Source organism: Echiichthys vipera (assembly GCF_963691815.1).
Source record: "Echiichthys vipera genome assembly, chromosome: 4".
Classification (NCBI taxonomy): domain Eukaryota; kingdom Metazoa; phylum Chordata; class Actinopteri; order Perciformes; family Trachinidae; genus Echiichthys; species Echiichthys vipera.
In genome coordinates this window covers 23,451,517-23,466,012 of record NC_139829.1, presented here as the reverse complement: position 1 = coordinate 23,466,012, position 14,496 = coordinate 23,451,517, and the positions used below count along the sequence as shown (strand labels likewise).

The 14,496-nt window shown below is 42.5% G+C and overlaps 1 protein-coding gene across 1 annotated transcript in view; it reads left to right on the top strand.

Moving 5' to 3' along the window:
• The window catches only part of kiaa0825 (KIAA0825 ortholog), a gene marked incomplete at its 3' end in the record, with an annotated part of 123,142 nt that overhangs the window by 30,516 nt on the left and 78,130 nt on the right, over window positions 1-14,496 (top strand). Inside the window, exons 10-16 of the mRNA XM_083911663.1 lie at window positions 2,478-2,755; window positions 3,755-3,905; window positions 6,046-6,236; window positions 7,820-8,026; window positions 9,098-9,208; window positions 11,145-11,284; window positions 14,301-14,480. Coding sequence (XP_083767789.1) covers window positions 2,478-2,755; window positions 3,755-3,905; window positions 6,046-6,236; window positions 7,820-8,026; window positions 9,098-9,208; window positions 11,145-11,284; window positions 14,301-14,480 — 1,258 coding nt within the window. The remainder of the gene's footprint in view (window positions 1-2,477; window positions 2,756-3,754; window positions 3,906-6,045; window positions 6,237-7,819; window positions 8,027-9,097; window positions 9,209-11,144; window positions 11,285-14,300; window positions 14,481-14,496) is intronic.

The window sequence follows — 14,496 nt, the reverse complement described above, 5'->3', positions numbered from 1 at the left end:
TTGTTTTTGTGTGAAATGTGAATGTGAGGATGACGTGTGTGTTTATGCCAACACTGTGTGTGTATGAGATGCTTCTCCAGGGCCTCTCCATCACCCTGGTAATGCTGAGTGTTGTGTCTGTCTCTGCTTTCTCTCTCTCAAAGCTAAGCTCCTAATTACTACATACAGTCAGATATTGACTTAATTGTCCAGATGGCCATTATTCCCAGGCCTTTTAACCCCACTGGAAGCTTTAAAGGAGGAGATTGTGTAAAGAGATTGTGAGATTGTCAATTGTGTACACACGGTTGAGCCCCGATCCGACAGAATGTCGAACTTCCCAGTCAGATCCTATAGTACGTCAAGTAATAGAGTGCACGACTCTAGAAGAAAGTAACACATGCTGTGATTGATTGATTGGTTAAACTGGCATAGAGTTTTCTGAGTTATGGTGATGATTTTTTCCCTCTCAGTTTGACCAAATATATATTTCTATATATTTATGACCTAAATATGCTTTGTTTTAAGGCTTTAAGGCTTTTTAAGAGTCTGTCTTACTCATAATTCAAAAGTTTAGGTGTATAAATTTGGAGGTGAACTTGCACACATATGTGAGTCCATAGCACTTGCCTGATCGTCTTTCACTGTTCTCAATAGGAAGCACATGAGGTTTTACTGGCAGTGGTGTCAAAAGCCGTTTTTCCATTCATGTATATATTTTTTTGAAGTATCGCATTTGAACAGATGGATAGAAAAGGCAAAATTTGATAAAACTTTGTCAATTTCACAACAAATGTTCGCTTGAGGTGTTTTTTTGCCTTTGTCAAATAAAGAGTTGATGCGCTAAATGAGATATGGAAACGCCTTTACCGAATACGTTCTGACATGGCGAACGTTTCTGCTTTCTGCATCCGCTGTGGCCATGTTTTTGTAAAACATGGTGAGCAAAATCAGAGAACAGTAACGACTGTGTCAGAAGAGAATATTTAAATAATGTTTTCTCGGGGCTATAGGATTCAAAAATGAATAGGAAGTGTAGAGGCTCTGCTTTGAATGACTTCAGCATATCTGCACCCACAGGACATCACTAGTTTCTCACACTGCTCTGGTTTGATCTTGGCCCATTCTTCTTCAGTCTCTTCCACAGTTCAGTCACTGTAGTGGGTTTCTTAGCCATTACTTAGTTCCCAAGGATTTTCCAGAGATTCTCTATGCTGTTTAGATCTGGACTCTAAGCTGGCCATTTCATTGTTTCAATATTTTAGCTTCAAGGAACTGTGTAACCCGTTTTGCAGTGTGACAGGGGGCATTGTCTTGCATGAAAATTCGCACGCTGATTGGGAGATAATTGATGATCCAGATCTAAACCTCATAGAGAATCTCTGGAATATCAACAACAAAGTAACAGCTAAGAAACCCACTACAGTTATCTAACTTTGGAGGAGACCGCAAGAAGAAGGGACCAAGATCCAACCAGATCAGTGTGAGAAACTAGTGATGTCCCGTGGGCGCATATGTGCTGAAGTCATTCAAAGTAGAGCCTGTACATTTCCTATTCATTTTTGAATCCTAAAGCCCTAAGAAAACATTGTTTAAATATTCTCTTCTGACACTGTGGTTACTGTTCTCTAATTTTGCTCACCATGTTTTTCACAAAATAAAGCTTTTGTTGAAGTTCCTTGGTTATTTAAAAAAACATACTAGTTCATCAGTGGTACAGCCGTGGTATAGCGGCAGCGGATATGCTATCAAATTCTGAACAATAAAAAAAATGACAGTATTTCAAAATAAATCAAGTATTTTAATTTGTTCTCTAATTTTGATCTCCTGTGTATAGAATTATGTAAGCCCTGCTGATTGACAAAATGCTATCATTATATGATCAGGTTCTACTATCTCCATGTAGGCAGCCCTGTCCCGAAAGGCCAACCAGACAAATGTGGATAAAGAATATTATAGAATAAGCTGTAGGTTGTTTTCATCGAAGCAACACTCTTTACCTTTCTCTCCCTCACTCTCACCTTTGCCTGACCTTTTCTTTTTCTTTCCTTTCAGCATGTCTGACTCCCCGCCACTTCCTATGTGCTGTAACATTTCTGTTTGAATGTGGTTAACATGATGCACGCTGTTATACAATTAGACAAGTGCTGATGTACTCTCAGAAGTGAAGGTTTTATTTGACCTTATACCAATTATGCATGTTCAGCAGCAAAGTTTATGTGGAGATCATGTCTTTTGACATCTGTATTCTGCATGTGCACTGATGTTTGCTTTTCAGCTGTAATGGCTTGCACAATGTTAGAGAAAAATGCATGTGTAATACTCAGCTCAGTCTGGAATCCTTGTCATTTCAATGACTCCTTGCAAATGTTCCATTATTTATATCTAATGAGGTCGCTTTCTGATGTTTTTTTTTTTCTGTTTTTCCTCTTACTGACAGATTTTTCCTCTGTTATTGAGATCATCTTGTCTTGTCTTTGCTTTCTGTTTCCCCTCAGTTCTGTGGAGGAATCATGACTGAGGTGGATGCCTTACTACCCTTGGCAGTAGCCTGCAGGGACAGCTCTCTCCTAGAAGTGCGATCAAGCTTTGTGGAGGCTTGTAGCAGGGCAGTGTTTGCCATACTGGGTCGTTTGCAGGAGAGGGCCCTGGAGGTACCATCCTCTGCACCCCTGAGGAACCTGCCTGCTCTGCTGGCCACCTGCATTTATGTGCACCAACGATTGGAGCACTACCATGCAAGGCTGAAAGATTCAAGTACTACCATAGCTAAAGTGTAAGGAGAGGGTGTGTGCATATGTCTGTGTTTAACTATATCCCTGTGTGTTAATCCATCCATCTATCCAGCCATCCACTCCAGAATCCATCGGATAAAAGACAGAAATTGTTGTTGGTTGTTGATCAAATCTTGTGATCTTTAATGAATTACTTGAAATAGAATCCCTAACTTTTTACTCTTTTACAGTTATGGCTGCCTTGAGCTGTGGGGGACATGTATGTCTGGGTGTGTGTGCTGCTGACTGACTTATCAACCGATAATAAATTGAATTGCCTTACAAACAATTGTACCCCAAACGGAATAAGTATACCACAATTCGCTCCAGCCACTCTGTATATATTGTCACATGATTTTGGACTATATTTAGATGAGGAAAGAAGGAATATAGGCATACAACAAAAGAAACATTTTGAAATTGTAGATGAAGAGGAGGGGACCAGGGAGTTAAAAAAAAAAAAGAGTTGAGCTGATTGACAGGAGGTAATGACACCCATATTGTGTCTACATCTGGTGAGTTTTTATGCCCCATAATACCACCTTAACCTCTGCTCTCCACACATCCCCTCTAAAGGCGTCCCTGTTGCCCTCGGTGCTCCTGTTGTCCCACCTCTGGCCCTGTGCACCCCTCCACCTGGGCTTCCACTGCTCATAAAGCCTGTTCCCCTCGCTACACCATCCAGTCCCCCAGGTTTTAAGCCTTCTACACCCCTGTTAAACCCATGCCTCCCTCTGGAAAGTATCAAGGCAGGCAGATTAAAAGGTGAGATGATAGAACGTTTGATAAATCATCAGTTCTATCATCTAATCATCTCACCTCATGATTGTTTGAAAGCTCCCTGAATAGTCAATTATGCATCTGGACTACAAGATTTGGACTATTGACCCCAGCGATCCCTTTCTTCTGTCTTAATATAATAATAATAATAATATAATATATCATAGATTATGTATTTTCTGTCATTACCTTTAAAGGTTTGTTTCTTCCTCCATGCCTAGACCCCTGACCCTGCTGCCTATCCAGAAGTACAAAGATACAGTAGAGGCCTTGAGAGACCAGCTGACAGGCTACTGTATCCAGATCTGTCCCACCTGCATTCTTCAAGACGCAGAGAGTCACCACTGGGCTGACCCCAAACCTTTTTACGAGGTAAAGTGTACTCACATTTCCCTAAATCTATCTCTTTGAATTTTCTTCTCCCCCCAAGACAGCTTGAAATAACTTTGCAACACCATTCTAACCTCTTACTGTATTTTCTAAAATATCACTTTCCTCATGAACTTCTCTAAGTTTCTAGTCTTAAGGGTTTATAAGTGGAGCCTATTTGAGTATTACTCATTTATCCCCAAATCAAAAAGACAGTGACACATAAAATGTCTGCAGTATTGTCTGGTGTTGATTTAATTCCTTTCATTGTAAAACGTGGAAATTCTAATGCCACATAACTTAGGAGGCTTTTTTCTGTAAATTTTTTAGGAACTCTAGGAATTATACTCTGGAGCTTTCTTGCTTCTTCTTTTCATTCCCACAATACACCTTTACCACTCTCCATCTTCTAACCGAGCCTTCTACTCTGAGCTCCCTGAGAACATCTGTGGCTTCTATGCTGCCCTGGGGGCTCCAGGGATTCAGCTGTCTGAAGTCTGCAGTCTACGCTGGGACTGTCTGGAAACAGCATAGGGCCTCTGAAACTCCCTTACCTTTATGCCCTTAAACCAATCTAAACCTCCTCTCTCTTTCATACTTTACCCTGCTTTTGCCTTTTTCTACCTTTGTTCTTCCCTCCTTCCCTGGGTCACTGGTGTCAGACAGACCTGCTGTGCGCAGGTGTGTGCTTTTGTTCAAGCATGCCTGTATGCATCTGTACAGATGAATGCCTGTGTGGGTGTGCGGCAGCTTCTCAGGATGTGCGTTTAATTTGGTGTATATGTATCACTGCTGTATATCTGTAGTTGTATGCAGATGGTTTCCATCTCCTGGATCCCTAACCCTGTGGCTTGGCTCTTTCACAGTTCAGTGCTGCTCCAGAGAGACTCTTTTTTTCTTTCTTTCTTTCTTGTTGTTATTTTACATTACTATTGACACATGAATTGATGTTGGCAGATAAATATCTAATATGCTATAATAACAGCACATGAGGTCAGTTATGGCGATCAAGGGAGGTTTAGAGCATGACCTTGGCTATGATTTTGCCTTTAGAGCCAAATGCTGAATTTCATTTCAGTTATGAGTTTCCAATTTTATTCCATCCTCAGTTCCCCATCCCAGATTCAGTCCTCGCTGCTTCCAGGCCATCATCTCTAATAGGAATTTGTTCATAGTTGACCTTGCTGGTTAAATTAAGTTTGACTGGAGTGTGTGGATTAAACAATCCAACCACACATGTAGTTGCGGCTACTCTTGGTTTGGATCCAACGCCTGTGTCTGCAGGCGGAGGATGGCGGCCTAATCCCGGACACAGAGCTCGGTCACGCTCTCCATCAACCACAGATCCCTAAATGACTGGCTCCAGGGAGGAGAGGAAGGGAAAGGAAGGATAGAAGTAAAACATGAGCTAGATGAGGTGGAGTGGGAAGAAAATTAGAAGGGACTGTGGGGCATGATGAGTTTGAAGGCGGGAGGAAGTTTTGGATGTGTCAGTATCTCCGCCACTCACACACACACCATGCTCTGGAGCCGTTTATTGTTGGAGGTTAAACATGAGGAGTTCTGGCAAGTAGAGGTAGAAGAGGGAGGTTTAATGAACAAATTCTTCTCTATCTTTCACCAAAAAGCGGCAGGTTGCCAGGATAATAACCTCTTTTCCTCTATCTGTCCTCCCCCTCTCTGTCTGTTTTGTCTTTCTTCTCACTCTCACTTGTCTTTACTCACTTTATTCAGAGAAGTTCTCCATTTCTCCCCTTCACTCTTTCTCTCTTTGTACATTGGGAGCATGTATGTGCGTGCAAGTGTGGGCCTGTTGTGATGTGTTCTCCAGTTCAGGACTTTAAAGTAGTCCAAAATCCCAGTGGGGGAAGAAACCCAGGTGCAGAGTGCAGGTGGCGTGACCACTGAGACATCCTGGTGCTGACAGACCTGTCTCTGTCTTTGTCTCTCTCATTCTTCTCCTTCATGTTTTCTCTCTCACCCTCTCTTTCTCGCCCCCTGTTTTTATCTTCTCTGCTTCTTCACTTTCTCTGTTCTTGCTTCAGTGTCAATATCCATACCACAATATATCTTAATCATCATCATCTGCAACACCCCCTACCCCCACCCCCACCCCACTGCCATCCACCACTTTCTTCCACAGGGTGAGCGCTGTTCCTTTTCGGTACAGATGTGGTTCTACTTCCTGTGTGGGATTCGTAGCGACCTGTGGGCCGTCCTTCCGCCCGATATGGCCAAAGAGGTTCTCAGCCAGGTGCTGTCAGAGACTTTACAGCTGCTGGTGCAAAGATATGCCAGGGCCCGTCCTTCTTACAAGAGACACCTGCAAATCAGGTACTTTATCATCTGCCATACTGGCTTCAGTCATGTTTATTTGAGAAATCTTGTCGTTCTTTGTTATATAAATTAAACTACTTAAATAACAACATATCAAATTAAGTCCTACACTGCAATTTGTGTTCTTGCTCATTCTTTAAACACTACCTTCCATGGGATGTTAACAAGGTTTCAAATATAAGATTTTTTTTATACTATTTCTAGTGAGGAAATCTCTTTTATACCTCTGGTTGTACGTAATTTTATGTGGTGAGCAGTGTTGCAAATCAGTAACAAGTACTGGAAACCACTGCATTATTGTAATGACGTACCTTGATTTCTATGTACTTAACTCACCGGGAATTCCTAGTCCTAGTTATTTTTTCAATAAATTGTTTGTATTGTTAATTGCATTTCTAGAAAATACATTTTCAAGTATCATCATTTTACGATATTAAATTTAATATACCAACTTAGAAGATTGTATCCCATATGCAGAGCACACATACAATGAAATAGTTGAGAAAAACAATCTTGCCACAAGGTCCGTTGACTTGTTGTTCCTACTGGCTGAACAACCAAGGCTCAAAGTTTATTCTTGACCTAAACAGTAGTTGAGAAAGCAATCTCAACCTCAGCTTTAAGGCCGACCTAGACGAGAGGTACTTAAAGTGCCTAGAAAACAATTGGTATATGTTTACTATATACTAAATAGTAAGAGAGAACTACATAGACTTGGCTATACCCAATGGGATGCTAAATGGCATCAGAACCCATGTGCAAAGCCATGAATTGTTTTATCGCCCTCACTATTTGCCTAGTTTCCATCAGCTTCTGTGGGTCTGATGGGGGAGGCGGTCTGACGTAGTGTTAACCTGTCATAGGCACACTCTCTATACAGGCTCAGGGGTCATCTTGTCATCTTCTTTTTCCTCCTAATAGCTGCATGATGACAATGAACAGGCTAAATGGTGACACACAGCAAAGGGATGAAAGAGTGACAAAGATGAAGTGTATTTTACATGTGTAGCACCGCAGGATGTCAACACAAACCCTGGTTTATGTTGCTTGGAGATGCATTTGTTTCTGGAGGGATAGTTGTAAAGTGCAAGGCAAGCCTAAACAGATGGCTTTTCAAAGCTTCCCCAAGTTTCCTATGTGTATAGCACTCACATGGGTACTCTTATGTTACCTCACCTCTTGTGTGTCAGTCCATCTCTGTGTGTGTCTAATAACAGTTTAGGCCATGGGAAGAGCAAGCAAGAGGAGATGAGAGATGATGAGAAGCTTTGCCCGACCAATTGGAGAAACCGATTTAGGGTGTATAAATATAAAGGCAATGACTTTTATTGTGAAATCCGAAGCCCTTAGTAAACTTAACTTTCCAACAGTAAAATCACTAGTAGGTTCTTTACTGGATGTGCAATAAGGCTGTTATGTCATGATGTAATGCAGGAGGTCAGCCTTTGAGGACAGTGAGGTTTGCTTTCCTTGCCTTTCTCTTTCTCTCTTTATGTGTTCTCACATATTCACCTCACATCTCATCTTTTCTGTTTTCATCTATACATTCACCTTTTCTGTTTCCTTTCTCTATGTCTAAGATGTGACATTACAGCAGTGTTGCTGTATGTGGAGCAGCTTATGTGGAGTGTGTGTGAATGTCCTGAGGCCTTGGTGGGCTCCAATCCTTCTTCAGCAATTGCCATAATAGCGGGCGGATCAGACTGGCTTTACCAAATCCACCACCTGTGTGAGCAACTCCTGACAGTCCTCGTCATTGTCACAGCACCCCTCCCTTTGCTGTATAGGTGGGTATGCACAATATGTTTTTCTTAATCAGCCTTAAGTTAAAATGATAGGTAGGAATTTTTGAAGTGGGGTTGTATGAGTTACTTATCCATAGTCAGTGAATTAGTAGATGTTGGTGGGCACTCCCCCAATTTGGAGAAGCAGAAAGGAGGACTGGCACAGAAGCAAAGATATGTACTACCGCCGCCATCCTGTAGCAGAATGTATGTTAGCCACCTAAAAAATGTCCACCTTAAAAACAAATACCGATATAGTTAGTTTGTTTGGTAGTTGTTTTAGTTCATGGCACTTTGAAACACCCAAGTCACACAATGATAAAAAAAAAAACTAACCGATTGAGGCAGTGGTAGACCAACAACTCCTGTATTCTGTGAGATACAATTACTGTTATTCTCAATGGAATCTGGTGGCTTTGGAGGGCTTCAGTTCCCCCTGCATAAACCTAAACAAGGCTGTCTGATGGTAAGGTAAAGCAGTGAAAATGTGATAAATACCGCCTATAATTAATAAAAAAATGTTTAGTTGCAGCCATTCTTCACAGCAGTACATTTCTTATCTTCCGTGCCTGCTACTGTAGGTAATACACTGCCTATGTAGTACACCTTACTACCCCACTTCAAAAAAATCTGAATTATCCCTATTAAATAAAATATGACCTAGGACCAATATTTTCTACTTTACATATCGTTGCTGGCAGAAACCTCGGATCTCTATTTTTTTCCATTTTTATCCGTGTGAGGGTTTTGTAAAGTTTTGAACCAATGAAAAGCAAGTAAAAAGAGCTTATGACTTAATAGTGTAACACCATTGGATCCCGAAACTGTCAGCAAAACCTCACATTCCTGAAATATGACGGTTTTGGACATACAAGTTTTTTTTCTGACAGCAACGATATCAACTAATGTTTGGAGGTAGTTACTTGGCTATATCCGCTGGCTCTGGGATCGTATGTCCTAATTGACCATGGACACCCACACTTGACATGAGTGGGCTGCCAACTGTGAAAAACTGTTTTGTAGATTGAAGATGTTTTATTCAAAAATTGGCATGTGTGATCTCAATTCCTCCAGGATATTTATGGTTAATCCTGCAAAAGAGTCCATGCCTCATCAGCCTGACAGGCCTGCTGTCCACTGGCTAAATGCAATCAACCCTGACCTCTTCACAGAGCAGGTAATAAGGTATGTAAAATACAGCCATCATGCCATCCATCACCCATCATACAGTAGGTACATATTAGCATGTTCACACACAAACTCACATAAACGCACACTCTGGTAAGCTAAACCTTCACACACACCTCCATCCCCACTCTATAGAGAACCATATGTGTGTGTGTGTGTGTGTGAGTTACAGCTGCAAACTGCGGATATATAACCAGGATCACCCTTTGCTCTGGGCTTCAAGGTAGAGTTGCTGTGGTAATATAACACAGATGCAAGCTGAGAAAGAAAAAAATAATAAATAAACTACCATAGCTGCTGACACTGATTTTGTTTATGTTGAGGGCTTTACACATGAGGCGTCAACAGCGTACATTGCTTGAATGTGTACATGCATGCATACATGTGTGTCCAGTTACTGTTATGACCTCCAAGGTGCAGTCAATCACGCTCCCCCCTCACCCTTGACTCCACCCTCCTCCCCTCTCATCTCCCTCACTGCCAGAGGTGATGTCATTGCGTGCTGATGGAGCACAAATCAAACTAACCCCAGCACTCCTGCTCCTAAGTATTGGAGCACTGAAATTAGTTTATTTTTATGACCTCTTTATTTCTTTGCTCCCACCTCCTGCCTGCATGCGAGGGCGCCAGGGGGCCTGCCAGTGGCCCGGGGCCAGATCCACAGGTCCTCATGCAGGACCTGGCCTTTGTGGCCAGATCTTTCCCCAGTCCATTAAATTAAAACCCATTGTTATGGTTATTAAATAAAACAATGATAAAATCACAAAGCACATGAATAAATCATCCAGCATTACAGGCTATAAAGAAAGTATCTGAAGTTATGTTTTTGGCCTTATGTGTGTTTCTGAATTTGCAGCAATTCATGAGCTACATTTTTCCTCTTGCCTTTGTGCGTGTGTGCGTGTGTGCCTGTGTGTGTGTGTGTGTGTGTGTGTGTGTGTGTGTGTGTGTGTGTGTGTGTGTGTGTGTGTGTGTGTGTGTGTGTGTGTGTGTGTGTGTGTGTGTGTGTGTGTGTGTGTGTGTGTGTGTGTGTGTGTGTGTGTGTGTGCGCGCGCGTGCGTGCGTGTGTGTGTGTGTGTATTGGTTCTGTAAACTGACCCTGCGCTGTAGCCGGGTAGATTTATCAGAGCAGTTAAAAGAGGATTTCTTCTGGATTTGCGGTCCTAGTGACATCATAAATTGCACTGTCAGATTGAGGCATAGTTTTCCTCAGTCAAGCAGCAGGGTGCACCCTGCTCTCGCTTTCTGGCACCAATGGAATGGTTAATTTCTGGGCAGACACCCCCTGTACTCCCTCCCACCTACTCTCTCTTTAGACAAACTCTGTCCATTCCATCCATTAGATTTTATTGAGATGTATAAAGTAATATGCAGGCACACACATGTCAGCATGCCCTCACACTTGCACACGTACATAACCACAAGCACAGGCTCTGAAGGGTACACACACACACACACACACACACACACACACACACACACACACACACACACACACACACACACACACACACACCAAGGATACGGCTCATTACCCACAGCTGGCTGCAGCCTCTTGGTTATACAAAAGATGTAGGAGGGGGGTACTGTTGTATATTCATGTATTTGGCTGTCTCCCAAATGTTAATTTGGTTTTAGCTGGCCAAGATTAGAGCTAATTCCTTCCCGGTGCACGCTATAAGTATGCAAGAGTGAAGGCATTTGCAGACTAAGCTCATATCAGGAGTGAGTGACACTGAAAGAAGTTACCATTGTAGCATAAATACTATTTTCTCCCAGATTGTCATCCAAGACAACTGCAATTTCAGTCTCCGTCTTTCAGTTTTGAAGCCTTTTCCCCTCCTTTGTTGTCTCTTGCTAAATGGTATGCTATCTGTCTACTCACCTGACACTGCAGAACTGTCAACTTTGTTTTCCTTCTTTTCGCTCTCAGAGATGGCCTTATGGGCCAAGCGGCCTCTGCATGTCAGCTGAGGCTGCTGACCTCTGACCCGGGACACAATCCCAGGTTGCTACTGCGAATGCTGCTGTACAGAGACTGTCACCTGCCCAGAATACTCCTGGAAAACTCTTGTAAGTCTGTTGCAAGTTTTTTTTAATAAATTCCGATTGGTATGGCTAAAGGGCAGAGTGTGTGTGTAAGTGTTCTATAATGCTTAGCTGTCAATCCTTCAGCCAATTTTAGTAATTCTTTAATCTTTGATGTTTTAATATTACTGGACCCTCTGAGTTGAACCCTGCAGGGGCCATGTGTAGGATGGTGTTTACCAATGTCTTAATTATGGTGCTCTCAGATCGTAAGCAAGTTATACAGACCCTTAGATGCGCTCTATCCATTTTATGAAGTTATCATCAGCATCTTTGCCATCATCATCATTTTCACCTTGGTCACCATCATCACTAAATCAATAGAGAGCAGTAATAAACACTCAACGGGCCCAGGCGGAGCACACACGCTGACCTTTAAAGATTTTCCCTTCCTTCTTCTCCCCTCCGCACTGGCAACAGTCTAACCTTTAAAGACTGTTGTGCACTCGCACATTAATTCACATTATAGCGACCTCATTAATAACAACTCTCACTGTCTCGTTCTCTCGCTCAGTCTGAGTCTGGCTCAGAGGCTCTGCAATGCTTCTCCCCGCACGCTGCCGTAAATCAACGCTGGAAGCGCTGACTCTCGTGTGTTATCAGGGTGACGGGCTAATTAACCAGGAAGCAGACAGACAGAAGGAACAGTTTGACTGAACGCCTACACTCCCATAAGCCTCTGCACTTCCCCCATACATGTATACTGGGGTGTTTCTTGCTGCTCTATTGATAAAAATTCAAATTTAACTTAGTCATAGTTAATTAAACAGTGAGTCAGAGCAACTTCAGTTTGACTTGGTTTCATCTAGTTCATTAAATTCAGTGTGTTACTGTAATTACGAGTGTATTTTTTGTAATATAACTAACTCTGTCCCATCAACAGCTCGGGTTCAACAGTGTTGTTGCTCTAGGACACATTTTACAATACTATACGTCTGCGTTATCACTTACTTGTAGTAGAGCTAGCTAGAAAACAAAATGACATAGCAGTTGTCTGACAATTCATAAATGTATCTATTTGCCGAGGGATAACACCTCCTCTGCACTTCCTCCACACTAAGAAAAACCGTGTTTGCACAATTCACCTTAAATCAGAAGATACACTACTTTACGTACACACACACACACACACACACACACACACACACACACACACACACACACACACACACACACACACACACACACACACACACACACACACACACACACACACACACACACACACACACACACACACACACACACACACACAGAGCCTTCTTTATTATCATCAGCGTGTCTGCTTCCAATTACAGAGGTTTGCAGAGAGGGCCCTTGTGACTGGTTGACTGGTTGTCCGGAAGATAAACAGGTGTATGTATTGGCTATGTATCAAGGTTGGATAAGCTCAGAGACAGAGAGGAAAAATAGAAAAAGCAACTGAGAAATCAACATAGAAACACTAACCCATAGGAATTATTGTGTGCTGTAGCAGTAGTGGAAACTCTACAGAGATGTGCCAATGCACTGTCATCAGTTTTTCTGAAGTCATCTGCTGTTCCATAATAGGATCATTATTAAAAGGCACCTAGTTAACCTGCCATGCTCTCCAGCACCCAAAGTGGATATTAATGTTAGTCACCCCTGTTTCCTTGGACCGTTGCAGCCGCAGCAGTGATATCCAGAAAACTTTCTCCTTAAATACCAACTACCAGACAGGGAGAGAACAAGATGCAGGCATACACCACATTATGCCGCCTACGTATCAGACTGATTGTAGGTCAGGTCGGTTGACCTAATTTTAAGTGTATGTGTTAGATATGTTATTGTGAAAGAAAAGGAGAAAGACGTAGAGGGACACTTAGAGATAGAGACAGGGAGACAGAGGATCAGTTCTCATCTGGACCTTGAGTGATGTCCGTGCAACCTACCTGCCTGTTTTTAAGGTGGCTGATATTAGTGTCCTTGTAATGCAGCAGCTAATTTAGCCCTGCCATTTAAAAAAAGTCCAGCATTAGTCAGAAGGAAGCCACATGGGCCTCCATCACAGCACCCCCTCATTGATTGCTGCATTACATACACTCTCCGATTCAAATAGCAGTCATCTCCCACACAACAGACTGACAGACCGCTGGATGTCTGCCACCTCTGAAGCAATGGGCCTTTCCTCAGCAACCCCTGTCAACTTACACACACAGACACACACACACACACACACACACACACACACACACACACACACACACACACACTTGTAAGTGCACAAAATGCATATATAGACATCCATATGGGTTACACACGCACACACCTTCATCCTCAGCCCTTTACTCAGACAGCAACCCCCACAAGGACACCCTGTCAAAACCTCTTCCTTTTCACTTCCTGTCTCCATGTGCTGTGGGGGCTTTGAAATCTGTTCCCTTTTCTGTTTTTTTTTCTCCATCTAACACAGATGTGGGTTTTTCTTCCACTTCGATTTCACAATGCCTTTTGTTCACCCTCTCTGTTAACATGTGTCAGGTTGGGCAGCCTTGACGTTTTCCGATGTGTTTTTGTGCAAAGACATCAAGATGCTGTTTCACAGGATAAGGTTTTATTTCTTTCACTACCTTCCTCCATAAGGTTGAAATTTTCTGAATCGTAATTCAAAAAACAGATCAGATTTTACACTCACCTACACACCCCTAACTGACTGTATGTGTATGTATGAGGACGCCTCTTCATCTTTTTGTATCCTGTAGTTTTTGTGTGTGTGTGTGTGTGTGTGTGTGTGTGTGTGTGTGTGTGTGTGTGTGTGTGTGTGTGTGTGTGTGTGTGTGTGTGTGTGTGTGTGTGTGTGTGTGTGTGTGTGTGTGTGTGTGTGTGTGTGTGTGTGTGTGTGTGTGTGTGTGCGTGCGTGCGTGCGTGCGTGCGTGCGTGCGTGCGTGCCGAGTGTTCATGAATATCAAGATTTAATAAATGTATTGACAGTATTTATTTGTTATGTGCTGTACTGAATCAGACTTAATATTTTTCTTAGATTTCTGCCAGGAGAGCTGTTTAAATATGTCTACAAAGAGATGCAAGGCAGGAGATGACTTATTAGTCGCATTGTTCAACTTCTTCAGTTGCCTGAATAATGTTCCCAAGGCCTTGACTCAGGTCCTTCAACCATACCTGGAAATATCCCACATATGGGAACATCTCTACACACTGGCAGGTAAAGAAGCAACCAG